The sequence below is a fragment of the Prionailurus viverrinus genome, chromosome D3 (genome assembly GCF_022837055.1).
Source record: "Prionailurus viverrinus isolate Anna chromosome D3, UM_Priviv_1.0, whole genome shotgun sequence".
NCBI classification, from domain to species: Eukaryota; Metazoa; Chordata; class Mammalia; order Carnivora; family Felidae; genus Prionailurus; species Prionailurus viverrinus.
In genome coordinates, this window is record NC_062572.1 from 30,856,012 (window position 1) to 30,873,754 (window position 17,743).

General features: G+C 50.9%; 1 protein-coding gene across 3 annotated transcripts in view; it reads left to right on the forward strand.

Annotated features, from left to right (window-relative positions):
* PPIL2 (peptidylprolyl isomerase like 2) overlaps positions 1-17,743 on the forward strand; it is a 30,126-nt gene that overhangs the window by 2,256 nt on the left and 10,127 nt on the right. For all 3 annotated transcript variants that reach the window (XM_047827265.1, XM_047827266.1, XM_047827264.1), the window contains exons 2-11: positions 648-697; positions 1,481-1,526; positions 3,644-3,706; positions 5,253-5,304; positions 9,264-9,315; positions 13,514-13,605; positions 14,467-14,556; positions 15,412-15,487; positions 16,232-16,392; positions 17,222-17,297. In XM_047827265.1, coding sequence (XP_047683221.1) covers positions 648-697; positions 1,481-1,526; positions 3,644-3,706; positions 5,253-5,304; positions 9,264-9,315; positions 13,514-13,605; positions 14,467-14,556; positions 15,412-15,487; positions 16,232-16,392; positions 17,222-17,297 — 758 coding nt within the window. The remainder of the gene's footprint in view (positions 1-647; positions 698-1,480; positions 1,527-3,643; positions 3,707-5,252; positions 5,305-9,263; positions 9,316-13,513; positions 13,606-14,466; positions 14,557-15,411; positions 15,488-16,231; positions 16,393-17,221; positions 17,298-17,743) is intronic.

Below are 17,743 nucleotides of genomic sequence, written 5' to 3' on the forward strand. Positions count from 1 at the left end.
GCCGAAGTTGGACGCTTAACCGACTGAGCCACCCAGGCACCCCTCCTTTGACATTTTTAGATGCCTCCTGATTGGTTTTCTGTTGCCTCTCTTGCTTGTCCCTCTATACACAGCTACCGGAGTGATGCTTTGAGGACTTATGTTAGAGCATGTCAGGGCCCTACTCAGAACCCTCCAGCTGCTTTCCATACCGCTTAAAGTAGATCCACAGCCATCACACAGCTTGTGGGGCCCCTCGTGATCCAACTGCTAGCCTTCTTCACCTGCTGCCACATGCCCCCGTGCACACTCTTCTTCAGTGACTTCACCCTTTTCTGAAGACACACCAGCTTTTTCTGTGTCAGGACGTTTATATGGGATAAGCTTGCTTGGTCCCTCTGCCTAGAAAGCTCTTCCTGCACATCTTCACATGGCTTGCTCCTTTGCATCATCAAGCCTTCTGTTAAATTCTGTTCATTTCCTTCAGAGCAGAGCAGGAATGTTTGTATTTGCTTACTAGTTTGTGTATGTCTGTGTTGCATCTCACACATTATAGGTGTTTAATAAGCATTTGCTGAATGAGTGAAATGATTTAATCATCAGTTACTTCTAGAGACTGTCCTCTTTATAAAGGGGGGTGGTAATAAGATTCTCTGTCTCTTCTTCAGGTACATTACCTGTGCTGAATACACCCACTTCTATGGTGGCAAGAAACCAGGTAAGGCATGAAATCTTTCTGTTTTCCTTGATGTGTGTGTGTGTGTGTGTGTGTGTGTGTGTGTGTGTGTGTGGCGGGGCGGGGGGTGGGTGTTGTAATTAAGGGATGATGTTTTTACTACACAATGAGACTATAAAAATTAACAATGAACAAGAACACAAAGTGTAGCAGACAAATGGGTTGAGAACACAGATGATTCACAAAACAAGATGAAATAAAAAGAGCACATTCTCATAATTGTTGACCGGGGTAAAACCAGCACAGGATTCTTGGAAAGCAAAGCCAGGCCCCACAGCAAGGGTATTAGGATTATGGGAGAAACCCAACCCCAGCGGCTTACGCAAGTATGTCATTTTTTCTCTAAGTTCTTTCTTGATGTATTCCATGTGTCCTACCTATTGAAAGGTTTTTAAACCACAGCAGTTTTTGCACTAGGTAATTCACATGAACTTTTTCTTATTTATTTATTTAATTTATTTTTAAAATATTTGTTTATTTTTGAGAAAGAGAGAGCACTAGTGGGGGAGGGGCAGAGAGAGAGGGAGACATGGAATTCGAAGCAGGTTCCAGGCTCCAAGCTGTCAGCACAGAGCCCGTTGTGGGGCTCGAACCCACTAACTTCGAGATTATGACCTGAGCTGAAGTCAGATGCTTAACTGACTGAGTCACCCAGGTGCCCCCACATGAACTTTTTCTTAACATGGAATTGAATTGTTGGTAGGAACACATACATGAAGTGTTTTACAGAATAAACTTTCCATCTTTTATTTTCATCTTAAACAGACATCCCACAAGCAAATTTTCGTCGCTTACCTTTTGATCACTGCAGGTAAGAGTTTTGAGTGTTTATCTTTCCCTCCTAGTTGTTTTCTGTTACTTAATGACATGTTTTGACAGTGAATATGATTTTTGGGGATGCAGATGTGGGTTCTGTCTGTGTTCTCCTGTCTAGATCTTCCTTGAACTGAGAGAAGATGACCTAACAATGATAAGAACTAATATTTCTGTTCATTCGGTGTCTATGTATTTGCATTTTTTTTTTCCAGCTTCTTTCTTGCCTTCCAAGGTAGGTAGACTCTGTTGTTTAGCCTACTTTACAGGTGAGAGGATTAATGTTTAGAAGTGGGAAGTCCCTCACCCATGTGTCACATCCAGGAAGTGATGCCATTGAGGCTTGGACCTGGTGGCCTGACTCCGGGCCCATGTCTTTCATGCTTTACTTTTGGTCCACAGTCTAAGCAGTAACAGCAGCAGCAACAGTCATGATACTGTGAACCCCTTCCCCCTTCCCTGCGAGCACAGGTTATTGGTGAGGATGAGGAGGGACCCAGCTGCAGAGCCACTCAGATGCTTCTTCCCACTGTGGTTGGTATGTGTATGAACAGGTGTGTCTGCTGGAGAAGTGGGGCTAAGATTAATGAACCCCAAGACATTGGGGCTTTGGGGATTGGGCAGGTCCAATGGTCCGTTTGGGCCTGAGTTTCTCCAAGCTCAAGCTGTGGTCATCCTTGCCCTGGACACATGCTCTGTGTGTGTGTGTGTCCCATTGGGCATGATGAGCTTAAGAACTGACAAAGCTCTACTAGTGATCCCAGCACCCTGATTGGGGCAGGTCAGCCAGACACCATAGGGCGAGAAGGGTGCAGGGAAGGCCAGGGATGCAGCCACTGGGTCGGCTCCGAGAGGCTCCCATGTAGCGCTGAGTGAGGGCTTTTCCCTTCTCATAGCACTTGCTCAGGGAGGGTCAGCAAGTGAGACCCAGGCTTCATTGGTTGGATTTCTCCCCACCCCCACCAAGTTTTGTCATCACCTTCATGGGAATGTAGTATCCTTCAGAGTGGGTATGAATGGATTTTATGGAAATATTTTGGTCCTTGGTTTCCAGTTCCTCCAAGAGGTCTCTCTAAGCTGTGTTTCATCTACTTTTTAACTACCTTGGGTTCTGGGTAAAAATGTGCTTTGAGAATATGCCCTTCAAGGCCCATTTGGGAGAAGATGAATGTGCAGTGTCTTGCCGTTTGGAGCTTGCTTTGGTGCTGGGTCGTGTTCTCATCAGTCCCCTGCAGCACCAGGATCACCACTGGGTTAGAGCAGTGGTTGGGCCAGAGGGGGAGGTGGTGAGGTTGCCCCATGGGAGCTTTCTGGGGCAGCATCTGGGGAGGTGATGCCATTGCCACCAGGCGGTCCAGGTCCAGAGGACTGGCCTGTGCCATCTGGGTGACCGAGGTGCAAACAAGCCAGGTCAACCAGGGCTCTTGATGGCTAGTGATGGAAACCTCATGCAAGAAAAAAGGGTATTGATATAAAGAAGCTCACCAGGTACTGTCTCCCCTCATCTGTGGGCTCTCCTTTTCCAAAGCCAACCCTCCTGAGGTGGCAAATGGCTTGTGGCAGTCTGGATCTCTGCACACCCCTCTACCCCCATATCCATGTATTAGAACTTACCCAGGGCTCCTAGGGCATCGGCTGTTGCCTGAGTCACGTGCCTGTCCCTTGGAAATGTTGGGCAACTGTGTGCACACTCTGGTCAGGAGCAGGCAGGGCACCCCCAGATCACAATAGCTCCACAGAGTCTCTTGGGATGCGAGAGGGTAGTTTTCAGTAGAAAAGTATGGCCTGCCTGCTATGTGAGGTTTTGGGGAGTCCCAAACCCAAACCCCCAACCTCTTTGGGGCTTGAATGTGATCACGTGTGTGTTATATGACACAGTAGAGAGTGTGGGGAGAACCAGGCTTTTGTCATTCCAGGGACCCTTGCCTTGTATTTATTGGTTTGTGTGGGGAGCTTCTGAGGGTCAGGGCTGTGGGGTCACCTCTGTACTGGCACCCAGCCCCGGCTGGGCAGAGGAGCACTGGTATTGTTGCAGGAATGAGGGAAGGAGGGAGGAGCAAAGGGAGAAGTCACGGGAATCACTGTATGACTTGGAGTGACTCTGTCCTTTCTTAGTCTCTCTCTGCAGCCCTTCGTCTACCCAGTCTGCACCCCCGAAGGAGTCGTCTTTGACTTGCTGTGAGTTTGCCCTCGACTTTTGAGCTAACAAAAGGGGTGAGGTTGTTGACACCCGCTCAGCAAGGGGGTATGGGACCAGCTGGAGGGTTTGTGTCTTCAGGCCGTGCCACGCCAGGCCATACTGAAGTCTTGGCAACCTCGGGACCTGAGTGGGCCTCTTGGGGACCCAGGAGGGACTTCCAGGGCCTTAGGGATGAGACAGTAGTGCTGCTGTGACCCCTGGGCAGGCAACCTTGCTGGCAGATGCTGCTGTCCCTGCCTGGGGTGGCATTGACCTCTCTACACACATGGGGGGGTGGGGAGCTAGTGTTCTAATTGGCCTACCTATCCTGCTTTGGAATGTTAACAAACTGAGTACTTTCCACTTTATGAAAGTAGAGCCATAATTTAGGTACATACTTTCCCAGTGCTGTATTTTGAAGCATGTTGCTTAGTCTTTTTTTTTTTTTTTAATGTTTATTTATTTTTTGAGAGAGAGAGAGAGAGATTGAGAGCGTGCCAGCAGGAGAGGGGCAGAGAGAGAGAGGGACACTCAGAATCTGAAGCAGGCTCCAGGCTCTGAGCTTTCGGCACAGAGCCTGATGTGGGGCTCGAACCCACCAACCCTGAGATCATGACCTGAGCCAAAGTTGGACGCTTAGCTGACTGAGCCACTCAGGCACCCCAATGTTTAATTTTTCAGAGACAGAGACAGACAGAGGGCGAGCAGGGGAGGAGCAGAGAGAGAGGGAGACACAGAATCTGAAACAGGCTCCAGGCTCTGAGCTGTCAGCAGAGACCCAGATGTGGGGCTCAAACTCATGAACCATGAGAACATGATGCTTGAGGTCTTATGTTCCAACATAAACCAGTTTCTAAAACTTTCCTGTGTTTTAGTCTCCTTTTAGAAAATGTGGAAAATACTTACCGTAATCACACTGTCAAGGATAACCATTGTCAGTACTTACATTCCTCTTTTTCTGTGAGGTTATTTATGGCAACATGGTTGAGGTAATACTGCAAGGATAGTTCTGAATCCATTTTTCACTCAGTTGTGTCATTCAGAGTTCTCTGGAAGTACACTTTGTGTTGTTGTTATTTTTATTTTTAAGAAAGAGACAGAGGACAAGCGGGGGAGGGGCAGAGAGTGAGGGAGACACAGAATTGAAGCAGGCTCGAACTCACAAGCTGTGATATGACCTGAGCCCAAGTCAGAAGCTTAACCAACTGAGCCACCCAGGTGCCCCTGGAAGTATAATTTTTGATGCTGGCTCAGCACCTCATTGCACAGACGTATCAGCATTTATATATGTCTTTTTTTTTTTGCTTGTTTATGTTGTTTATATGTAACCACAATAAAAACCCTGGACATGTGTTGAAGCCAGAAACACTCCCTTGCTTCCTTGGTCAAGGCTGGATGCTCCTCTTCTTGGCTTCTGCTAGCAGAAGTGAAGTAGAGCAAAGCCTGTTCGTAGCCCTCACCTGGACGCAGCCCTCCTAAGCTGTGGCCTCCTCACCAGCCTGCACCTGACTGCCTTACTGACACTGTCTCTTCTCTTCCCTTCAGTAACATCGTCCCTTGGCTTAAGAAGTATGGGACCAACCCCAGCAATGGAGAGGTAGGTGGCCGGGCAGGAGTTTAAGTGATGCCAGTGAATGCTATCCTCTTGTCTGACCTTTTGTTCTGTGGTTTTCATGTACATGCAAGCGCAGTAGAGGACTGTTCACGAGGCATGGTGAGCGGGACTGTCCTCCTCCCCCTTCCCCACATTGTTTCTTTCCAGAAATGTTCCCTACGTGCACACGCATATGCATAAACGTACATCTTCTTTCCTTGGGCCATGGTTGTAATCACAGGCGCGAACTCCTCTGTACTTTCTCTCCCCCCTCCCCCACCCCCGCAGGGTGTTGGAAGACCTGAACATGGGTGCATAGAGCCCTGCTGCGTTCTGTGGTGGCTGCATGCGTCCTCCTGTAGGGAGGACATGTGCTGCTGAAGCACATCTGAAGTCCCCTGCTGTTACTAACAGCAGATAGGGACTACCCTTGTGCACGTTTCTTTGGGCACACATGGGAGTGTCCTTCTAGGACGGCTGGGTCACAGGGTGGGAGTATTTTCAGTTTGGGTAGCTACTGGCAAATTGTCCTCCAGAGAAGTTGGAAACGCCTGTTTCTTCATACCCTCAACAACCATGGATATCATCAATTTTTAAAAAAATTTTTGTTGCCTCAGAGTGAAAACACTTTTTAACTTTTTTTTTTTTTAAGATTTTATTTTTATGTAATCTCTACACCCAGCGTGGGCTTCGAACCCACAACCCTAAGATCACGGGTTTCAGACTCTACTGACAGAGCCAGCCAGGTGCCCCTTAATTTGTATTTTTATCATGAGTTAGGTTAAGCAGGTATTTATATGTCGTGTATACAGGTCCAATGACATGAATTCTGTGTTGCTCAGGAAGAGGTTCCCAGAGCCAAGTTCCAGCTTATTCTCCTCTTTTGCCCCCCACTGCACATCTCCATCACAAACCTGTGGTCCTATATTTTACACATTCTGTTGGTCCCTTTTCTTCTGAGAGGTCTCTCTCCTTCCCTCACACTGCAGCCCAGGCCCATTTCTTCATTTCTTCATTTGCATCGTTGCATCCGTTTATTCAGCGTGGTGGTAGCCTGTGCTGTGTGCAGGGCCAGTGAGCCGTGAGCTGTGGGGGCAGAGGTATTCACCGACAGGCAGGCTGGGGGTGGGGGGCTTGGGGAACTTCTGGAGCAGCGCAGCGCCGTTGAAGCTGAGACCTGGAGACAGAGGGGGATGGGGAAATGGTGGCAGATAGAGGCACATGGGCGGTGGGGGGAGGCTTGGAGGCCGTGGGAGGAGCGTGAGTTTGTTCTGGGGGGTGGTGCTGGAAGCTGGGCAGGGTTTCAAGCCCAAGCCTGTTGTGATCCTGCCTGTGTTCTAAAGGCCCACTTTGGCTGCCCTGTGGGAAACAGGACTATGTGGAGTCAAGGGTGGAAGGTGGGAAAGCAGCCAGGGAGGGGGCTGTGCACTTGTCTGTGTAAGAGGTGGTATGTGAGTTTGGACCAGGGTGAGGCGGGGGAGGTGGCACAAAGAGGCTGGACCCAAGATGGCTGTGAAGGGTGGGCCTGTGGGACTTGCTGGGCCATCACATCAGGGTCTGTGTGTCCCCAGGGCGGGGGGAGAGCTCAGTAGAAATCTTCAAGTGCAGCCACGTTTTGAGAGGACTGGGTCAGTTAGCACGTTCTGTGCCATGGACAACAGGTGGAACCGGGCGATCCAGCCTGTGCTTGGCGCTCCGGGCCAGTGCAGCTTCGGCAGGAAGGTGGATCCCTCAGAAGCAGAGCCATGGGCAGGGCAGCAGGAGGGAGCTGGGAGCACGGAGTGAGGGTGGGCAGTTGGAGTGGAGGGGGAATGAGGGGGGCCCGCAGGGAGGGTGGGGACTTCTGTGGGACTTTAGAGGACAAGTCAACTCCAGGGTGTCCAAGGGAGGTGTTTGAGGCTAAGAGGTCAACCTGATGAAATATGGACTGTTCAAGGAGGAGGAGTGTGAGGACGAAGTGGGCAGGGTGGGTTCTGGCACGGTGGAGTGGAGAGCTGGCCCAGGGGCCTGGGGTTGGAACCCTGTCTGCTGGGATGAGGTCCCGACCTGACTGAGAAGATAGTAAGCTGGGTGTGGCCCAACTAGTTCTGTGACAGAGACCCTTGAGAACATGCAGAGTGGAGGCCATCGTCAGGGAGGCCCAGGAGGACCTGGCTGCTGTGAGGCTTGAGGGCGAGGTAGTGAGAGGGTGAGCGATGTCACACAACAGTGTCCTGGTTGGCAGCCTGGGACAAGTGAAATGTCACTGGTTCTTTACTTAGCCGAGGTCTTATTACCAGTTTTCTGGAGGCCCTTCTGTGCTATCTGGGCTCCTCTGGCACTTGTGACAGGGTGTAGGGTGCTTTGGGCCCCTTGGATCAAGTGAGTGGCTCCCCTGCCCTTGGATGAGACAGGGCTAGACCAGTGGTGCATGTTCTGCCCAGAGCCTGTGGACTTTTCTCTCAGGTGGTTGAGGTGCTGCTGGTGGTCTGGCCTCCCTAAGGAGAGTGCTCTCTTTCAGGTGTCTGCTGTGTCCTTCCTCATTTGTTGTCATTTGAAAGTGTGACTGGCAGTGTTTTTCTGTGAGGCTGTCTGCTGGGAGCCACTGTGGGCTTCCAGGGGCTTCCTATGGGGTCTGTGCTGCCTGCCTGTGCCCCATGCGATTGGCTTGTGTTTGGAGTACATTGCCTTCCCTGACATGAAGGTCACTTCTGCCTCAGTGGAGCATCTGATGTTGGGGCTCCTCTGCTGCTGAGGGTCTGCTTTGTGATGTCAATGGTGTCTTTTAGGCCCCACTCTGCCCCTGACCCCTCTCGTGTTTTCTTGTCCATATGTCCTCTGTCTCCTTCCCAGTGGATATTGTTACTGTGGACATTTTGCTTCTCAGGTGCTTGTCAGGGCCCCCAAAACATGTAGATGTCCTGGGCTTGGCCTCCCGCCAGGAGTAGTATATGGGGTCTCTCTGGGTTGGATCATGTGCCTGGGCCTGAAGGAGGAGGGCTTTCTGATGGGAGCAACCTCAGAGCAGGGACCCTGTTGTCTGTTGTAGAGTCTAATGCTCACCTGCACTGGTGAGAAGGGCCATTGAGTGGCAAAGGAAGGAATGAAACCAGCTGTGGAGGAACAAGGGTGGGCTGGCCAGCAGGCAGTGGCCTCACAAGGCTTCGCATGTGGCCTGGCCACTCAGGAGGGTGAGGACATGGGGGCCTGGCCCAGGGATGCCCACCCAGCGTTTTCTCTGTGCGTTAGGTAGTCAGGGTTGGGCCCGCACCAGAGTGGTCAGAGGCTGCCAGGTTGTGGGCCCTCAGGTGCTCCTAGGTGCACAGCCTTGCCTCCCCTTCTGGGGTCTCCACAGCCCCCTTCACTGCCTCCAACCCAGCCCTCCCACACTGGGGCAGCATTTTTCCTCTGGCTGCCTGGACTTTGTTTTATTGTAAAGTTTCCCACAGAAGAGGTAAACTGCAGACAGTGCAGGAACTTTGGAAAATAGAGGATCCCATCACAATCACTCAGCATTTGGGTATATTGATTCCTTTCCCCCCACTTTTTAATATTCTGTTTTAAATAGTCATACAGCAGAATTGTAGGTGCCCACCTCTGTATCCACCACCCAGATAAGAAGAAATACACACATTTTTTAGCTTCAGAAGTAATCAGTGCTCACAATAAAAATGTCTGAACATTTGAGAAGTATAAAACAAATCTCCACACTCAGCCTCCACCTCTAGCTGGGGGTCTGCCCCTGTGAGCAGTTCAGTTTGCCCACTTAGAGCCTGGGTTGTACAGCCCATCTTCTCCAGGTTACTTCTGTGTCCTGGGGACCTTGGGTCAGCACCTGTGTGGCTTTTCCTCTTGCCTGTAGCTGTAAAGGCTTGCTTGGTCAGAGACCTCCAGTCTCTGCTTCACCTAGCCTCATAGCCTCAGCATTTCTTCACATCAGCCACTTATTCATTATTACTAATTATTAATTATTTTCCTTCCAGAAGCTGGATGGGAGGTCCCTGATCAAGCTGAACTTTGCAAAGAACAACGAAGGTGAGTGATCCCTTTGACACCCAATTCAAAAATTGGCCCACAGACCCCATAGCCCCTGTCTCTCACCAAGATCTCTGCAGAATCCATCATTCCTTTCTGATCAAGCCAGACATGGTTTTTTTCTTTTTTATGTTTATTTATTTTTGAGAGAGAGACAGAGAGAGCATGTGCGAGTGAGGGAGAGGCAGAGAGAGGGAGAGAGGGAGAGAGAAAATCCTAAGCAGACCCCATCATATTGGCACAAAGCCTGACCCGAGGCTCAGTCTCCTGAATCATGAGATCATGACTTGAGCTGAAATCAAGAGTCAGGTGCTTAACTGACTGAGCCACCCAGGCACCCCATCCCAGGCACTTAATTTTTCAAAGATGTAGGGGCATCTGGCTGGCTCAGTCAATGGACAACATGACTCTTGAGTTTAAGCCCCATGTTGGCAGTAGAGGTTACTTAAAATTATAAAATGATTAAAGTAGCAAAGGTTTATATGTACTTTACCCCAATTAAAAAAAAAAAAAGATGTATAATTTTTCCTTAAAGGTCCAAGTTGTTTAAAGCTGGGGGTGGGTGGGATATTTCTTCCCGCAAGGGCAGTGGGGCTGTGAGGGTTGTTGGTGGCCTTTGTGTGTATAGTTGGGTCCTGTGGGCATGGACCCTGTCTGGATGAGGCGTTGGTCTGCTCATCACTGGAACCAGAAGCTGCTCAGACTGAGGCCCAGGGCAGTAGGTATGGGCAGTGTGATGGATTCGCCAGGCAGCTCTTAGTCTGGGCTTCTCCTCACCACTGGTTGTAAAGCCCACCCCAGCCCTGGGGTCCTCCTGCTTTATATCTCTCTGCACCCTCAGCCATTCTTTTTTTTGTTTTGTTTTGTTTTTAATGTTTGTTTATTTTTGAGAGAAAGTGCAAGTGGAGGAAGGGCAGAAAGAGAGGGACAGAGGATCTGAAGCAGGCTCTGTGCTGACAGCAGTGAGCCCGATGCCGGGCTTGATCTCATGAACCGCGAGATCGTGACATGAGCCAAAGTTAAATACTCAACGACTGATCCACCCAGGTGCCCCTCCCTCCACCATTCTTATTCATCAGATACCAGAGTTGAGGTGACCCCCACAGGTACCAACCTTGCTCTTGGTTCTTTGTGGGCCTGGCACAGTTCTCTTGGCCCATATAGATGCCATGGTGGGGGTTGTCTCTGCTAACCAGTAACGTACATTTTGGGGAGATGCTGAAACACGTGAAGCTGGGACCGGGCAGTCCTATCTCACCCCAGATCCTGGCTCACAATAGGTGCTAGTTCGCTGTAAATGAGTGAGTGTGCACAGTGCTTTGTGGACAGTCCCTGGAGGTCAGGGACCAGTAGCCAAGTGGTGTAGATCTTCCTCTCTGAGATCAGCTGAGTTAGGCCCACAGTGTGTCTCTCATTCAGCAAATATTTACTGAGCACCTACCACATGCAGAGAGCAGAATAGGCTACATCCCTTCTGGAATAAAAGCTTCTGGAATGGCAAGGGAGGAAACTGGAAAACAGATCACCTTAGTGTGTCAGATGCTGCTTCTACCACCAACCAAAGTTAAAGATGAAGGAAGAGACTCCTAGGAAAACACTGATAGGATTTGAGTGGGAATCTGATGAAAGAGGAGGCCTGTGGAGATGTGGGGGAAAGCATTCCAGGCAGGGGGCACAGCCAGTGCAAAGGCCCTGAGCAGTCTATTATTGCTGGAATAGTACAAGGGGTGGAAGCAGGGGCTTCAGTCAGAGGGGTTAGGGTTGGGGATGGTGCCGGGCAGTCATGCAGGGTCCAGGCAGCCACAGGACTCTCAGATACCAGCCAGAGAGGAAAAGACAAGTTTGACCTTTCACCTGTTTGTTTTTTTTAAACAGTTTTGACCAGTAAGCACCTTTCTTTGCTTTCTTTCTTTATGTTTATTTATTTTGAGAGAGAGAACCAGAGTGTGGGCGAGCGAGCGAGGGAAGGACAGAGAGAAACTGAGAGAGAATCCCAAGTAGGCTCCACGCTGACACAGGGCTCAAACCCATGAACTGTGATATCATGACCCAAGCTGAAATCAAGAGTTGGATGTTCAAATGACTGAGTGCCCTTTTTGCTTTGTTTTTAATTGAAAACTTCAGACACATTAAAGTAGAATTAGTATGGTGATCCCCTGCCCCACATCCATCACCCAGCTTCAGTCCCATCCACTCAGGGCTGTCTGATTTTATCTGTGCTGCCATGTGCATAGGTGATATTGAAGCAAATATCAGGTACTGTATCATTTCATGCTTAAGTACGTTAGTGTGTATCTCTAAAAGATAAGGACTCCAAAACTAGTCATACTACCATCATCCCACCTAAAAAATTAACAGGAATTCCTTAGTATTGTCAAACATCCAGCCAGTGGTCAAATTTCTGGAATGCATTCCTTTTTTTTTTTTTTTAAGTTTTCAAATCAAGATTTTTTTTTTTAAGTCCACACAAATCCGTGTCTTTGATATCTAAGTCTCTTAATCTGCAAATATTCTCCTGCCCTTTTTTCTCAGTTTATTTGTTGAGACTTACTTGAACAGGCTTCCTGGCTGCCTGGTGCGGAGTTGGCAGGGCAGGGGCAGGGAGGGCAATGGGAGTTTGTTGCAGTAACATAGGTGATGGAATGTGGCAAGGTCTGAGATGGAGGATGGGGCCAGGGTGGTGATAGTTAGCAGTGGGTTGGGGGCTGACGGAGCAGACTCTTCCAAGGAAGGCCAAGTAGGGGTTGGGTTTTGCAGAATGACTAGGAGTTTCCCAGTGGAGTGGGAGGAGGGGGCTTGAGTATCTGACTGTCCCTCTGGGTCTCCACTCTGGGCATGCTGACACAGAGTTTTGCCTCCTCCTTTTCTCTGACCTTGGGCCTTTCTCTGGTCTCTGCGTGTCCTCCCTCCCTCCTGTCTTTCCTTCCGTCCGTCCATCCGTCCTCCCTCCCTCCCTCCCTCTCTCCCTTCCTCCCTCTTTCCCTTTCCTTCCTTCCTTCCTTCCTTCCTTCCTCCCTTCCTTCCTTCTTTCCTTCCTCTTTCTTTCTCTCATTTATTCATTCATTTATTATTTATTTATGTATTTATAATTTACATCCAAGTTAGTTAGCATATAGTGCAATAATGATTTCAGGGAGTAGAGTCCAGTGACTCATCCCCTACATATAACACCCAGTGCTCATCCCAACAAGTGTTCTCCTTAATGCCCCTTGCCCATTTAGCACATGCCTCCATCCACAAGCCCTCCAGCAACCCTCAGTTTGTTTTCTGTATTTAAGAGTGTCTTATGTTAGGGGAAGAGTGTCTTATGTTAGGGGCGCCTGGGTGGCTCAGTTGGTTGAGCATCTGACTTCAGCTCAGGTCATAATCTCGTGGTTTGTGAGTTCGAGCCCCGCATCAGGCTCTGTGCTGACAGCTCAGAGCCTGGAGCCTGCTTTGGATTCTGTGTCTCCCTCTCTTTCTGTCCCTCCCCTGCTCATGCTCTATCTTTTTCACTCTCTCAAAAATAAGTAAACATTAAAAAACAAAAAGTAAGAGTCTCTTATGTTTTGTTCCCTTTCCCTGTTTTTATATTATTTTTGCTTCCCTTATGTTCATCTGTTTTGTATCTTAAATTCCACATATGAGTGAAGTCATATGATATTTGTCTTTCTCTAATTTCATTTAGCATAATACCCTCCAGTTCCACCCATGTAGTTGCAGATGGCAAGATTTCATTCTTTTTGATTGCCGAGTAATACTCCATTGTGTGTGTGTGTGTGTGTGTGTGTGTGTGTGTGTGTGTGTGTGTACACACACATATATATACACCACATTTTCTTTATCCATTCATCCATCGATGGACATTTGGGCTCTTTCCATACTTTGGCTATTGTCAGCAGCACTACTATAAACATGGGGGTGCATGTGTCCCCTCGAAACAGCATACCTGTATCCCTTGGATAAATACCTAGTAGTGCAATTGCTGGGTCGTAGGGTAGTCCTATTTTTAATTTTTTGAGGAACCTCCACGCTGTTTTCCAGAGTGGCTGCACCGGTTTGCATTCCCACCAGCAATTCAAAAGGGTTCTTCTTTCTCCGCATCCTCACCAATATCTGTTGTTGCCTGAGTTGTTAATGTTAGCCATTCTGACAGGTGTGAGTTGTATCTCATTGTGGTTTTGATTTGTATTTCCCTGATGATGAGCCTTCTTTCTAGGAAAGTACCACTGCCCAGTGCTATTCACCGTGTTCACCAACAACACCCACATCGTAGCTGTCAAGACCACGGGCAATGTCTATACCTATGAGGTGGGTTCTTGGGAACTGTGTCCCATGCAGGCTCTTTGGGCGTATGCTCCAGGGAAACCCTGGGCTGGCGTTAAGGTTGCACTGGGTGCAGTGGGCACAGCCTGTCCCCGTGGAGCCTACATTCTGAGAGCTGTCAGCACAGACAGGAAGAGGTGTGCCCTTCCTGCAGCCTCCAGACCTGAAACCTGGCCAGTTCTTTTGTACCCCAGGGGTCCTTCCCACCATCTTCATCTTCACTGACCGGGCCCTGGAAGGGAACCTGTACTCTGAGGGCAGGCCTGGGGCTGAGGGGAGCACGGAGCCCCCCTCCACCGCATCCTGGTGGAGTCCCCAGGAGGAGCAGATGCAGGCTGGTGGGCAAGTGTGAGGGTGAGGAGGCCCTGATTTCCATACCTGTCCTCCTGCTCTGGGTATGCCAGCACAGGGTACAGAGCAGGGTGTGGGCCCCATGTTGCAGGGAAACCCTCCCTGAGATGTTATCAGACCTGTCACCAGCTGTTGGCAGGGTCCTGGTGGCCAGTGCCACCCTAGGGGCTCCAGGGGTCACTTTTGCCCAAAGAGTGCACAGATTTGGTGGAAGGGCTTTGATAGAGATGCATGGCTGGCCTTGTTGAGCCTGCGTATTGACATAAGATGTGTATCATAAGAGTGTCCTTTGGTGAGCTTTGCTCAAATGGCTGAATTTGAATCTTTCAGGCTCATCAAGCTCCGCCCTCAGTGGTGGGGCCACTGCTGTGAGCCCTTGGTGGGTCCCGTCTTTTTCCTCACCTCTGAGATGGCGCTGTCATCTGGGTGGGCTCCAGGCTCCTGGTGCCAGCATTGGGGCCAGCACTGTAACAGTGGGCTCTCTCTTGGCTGTAGGCAGTGGAGCAACTAAATATCAAGGCCAAGAACTTCCGAGACCTGCTGACAGACGAGCCCTTCTCTCGGCAGGACATCATCACCCTCCAGGTGGGTGTCCCCTTCCCACTGCTGTTCCCAGGAGGGACCGTGGCACCCCTCTGCCAACCCCACCTCTCCACCCAGGCTCTGTGACCTGCCTGCTGTTTCCCAGCTGCCCTCAGCTCCTGGCAGCACCCCTGCTCTCTGTCAGCCTGGGCCTTCACGAGGCCGCTTCACATCTCTTCTTCCAGTGCCTTCCCTTGCTACGTCAAGGCCGCTCCTCTCTGCCCCAGAGCCATCTCCGTATCCAAGTGGGAAAGGATGGGCTGGTGTGTGCTCTACCCCAGTGGTGAGCGTAGGGCTAGGGTGTGCCTCTGAGTGTCAGAGAGTGGGTTCCTGAAAGACCTGGACTTAGAAACCAGGGGTGGACTTTGTGGACCCCTCCCATCCAGGGCTTGTCCTGTCCTCATCGGAGGTCCGTGCACATTCCCTCCCACAGTGTAGGCTTGCTATCACCAGGACCTGAGGCACCAAGGGGTCTGTGGCAGCCAGCCGAAGGGAGCGTGGGGTGTGGCATGTGGGAGGCTAAGATGGGTGCCCCATTCTGCCTGCATCCCCTCCACGAAACTCCATCCGTCCCATGGCTGCCTGATGCGAGACATGCTCATCTTCCGTGTGCTAGGGAGAAGGGGACACAGTTTGGAGAGCAGCTAGCCATTTATATCACTGTCCCCACCCCACCCCTGCTCCTGGCCGTGCTCAGGCAGAGCCCTCCCCTGACCCCTGACACCCACCCTCCATTCCCTGCTCGACACCCCAGATCTCTGTGCTGCCACTGGCCTCTCCTTCCCAACCCCAGCACTCAGGCCACCTGCTTGCCTTGCTGCCTGGCTCACTGTGCTGTGTGTGTTCTTTTTGCTGCAGGACCCCACCAATTTGGACAAATTCAATGTCTCCAACTTCTTTCATGTGAAGAATAACATAAAAATAACAGATCCTGGTAGGTGCAACGGCAGCTGGTCTGGGTACCAGGGGTTTGGGTGCCAGTGCTTTCTGGGTAAAGCCCTCGCCTTCCTGGGGCTGGAGCATCCAGGAGTCTTGCTCAAGCCTAGACTGGCTACACTTAGCTTCTGTGCTGAAGTTGGTAGGACCTTGTTGGCCCATGCCTGCCCACAGGGGGCCTGTTGTGGGCGTCCCAGCTGGGGCCAGTATCCTTGGTGCCCACCGCCTCATGCCATGGAGGCCTGGCTGCCGCCTCTTCCCCACTCAACACCCAGCTCCATGGCCCTTCTAGGCCGCTTCCTCTCCCAGGTCCTCCACTCGCTTCTTAGAGAAATTGGCTCTGTTCTCATTGTGGGAATAGGTAGTCAGTGAGGGGTGGTGACTGTGGCCTCTGCTCAGCTAGTTGGTTGCTGCTCCCAGTGTCATTTGGTGCAGGGCTGTGTATGAGCCACTGGGGCCAGGTCACGGCTGGGGACAGACCAGAGCCGACTGTGGAGAACACTGTGGGCGGGTTGACTTGTACCCTTGTGAGCCGTTTCCTCGCTCTCTTTCCCTCTGCACACCCTTTTCTTCATCATAGCTACCAGGAAAGCGTCACTGTGATGGAGGTTCAGGTTACCCAGCCTAAGTCCTAGCCTGGGCTTCCACTATTACAGCAGGCTCTGGCCTCCTGTCCCTGTCGTGCACATTTGGGGACATTGCTGGGGGCTCGGCTGATCAGGGCCACTGTGCTGTTTTATAGATGAAGAAAAGGCCAAACAGGACCCATCTTATTATTTGAAAAATACAAACGCCGAGACCCGAGAGACGCTGCAGGAGCTCTACAAAGAGTTCAAAGGGGACGAGGTTCTGGCTGCCACCATGAAAGTCCCAGAGAAAAAGAAAGTGGACAAGCTGAATGCTGTGAGTAGGCAGAGGGCCACACAGCTGCCAGCTCAGCCAGCCTGCGCAGCTCAGCCCCTCAGAGGTCTTGGTGAAGGGACTCATGGAGGCCTTGGGATACACTTGGAGAGGGGTGGCCAGGACCCCTCAGAGCCCACGTGCCCCTTGGAGGCCCATAGGAGGGCTGCATTGAAAATGGGCCTCAGGAGGCTGGGGATGGCAGGTGGGGTGCTGGAGGCCACACATGGCCTGTTCGGGCAGGGCTATGGGGGATGAAGGGGACAGAGGGGGCTCTGAGGCTCCATCCTTAAAGAATTATCCAGAAAAATTTGCAAAAGTAAGAAAAGAAAGGTTGTGGTTAATAATCCCATTCCTCTAAAACAACAGTGCTTAGTATTTTGATGTATTTCCTTCTAATGGGGAGAAATCTTTTTTTTCCCACTGTCTTAGATAAAAATAAAACCTATTGGGGTTTATTTTTTCCTGATTAAAAAGGCAGTGTGTTTACTGTAAAAAGTTGAAACATTTGCAAAAGAACTAGAGTCCCTGGTACTGTGAATACCAGAGGTGACCAGTTTCTACTTACTTCCAGGGTTTCAGTTTACATGAGAGCCTTGGCCAGCTCAGCCTCAGCCTCCTGCACAGGCGGGGCCCTGTGTTGCGAGTACCCTGGCTCGGTCCCCTCAGTCCGTGAGCTCTTAGAGGGCCCAGCCCCCAGGAGGTCCCTGCTGGGCTCTGTGGGCGGCGGCCATGGACAGTTTCTTGGAGGAAGGGCACCAAGCAGGGCCTGAGCAGTGGGGCCCCAGCCTCTCAGGGCACCACTAATGCACCCATGTGGTTTCCTCTCCAGGCGCACTATTCCACCGGCAAGGTCAGCGCCTCCTTCACCTCCACTGCCATGGTTCCAGAGACTACGCACGAAGCAGGTAGCTGCCTTTGCACCTTCATTTCCAGCAGTGCTGCTTAACAGCGTCCAAGGGCAGGGAGCCCCCTTGAGCATCACTCTATCGTGCCTGGCCTTCATGGGTGCTTAGGCAACTCAGGCATGGTCAGGCAGCCATAGGCCCTTTTGGAAAGTATGTTTGTCCGGGATGGCAGAGGCTGCAGGGGGGCCAGGCCGGGAGTAGAAGGTCCTCCCTCCACCTGCTGGGGCTGTCCTGCCTTGGGCTCCAGCCCACGTCCCACCTTGGCACTGTCCCCACGCCCCTTCCTCTTGTGTTCTCAGCCTGCCAAGTCCCCACCATCCCCTTTGCCCCTCCTAGCCTGCTGTGTCCAGGCTTTTCTAGTACCTCCTTAACCTCTGAGCCCTTCCTCATCCCTCTACCTGTACACTCACCCTGTCCTGCCACTGTGGCCCCTGTGAGCCTATGCT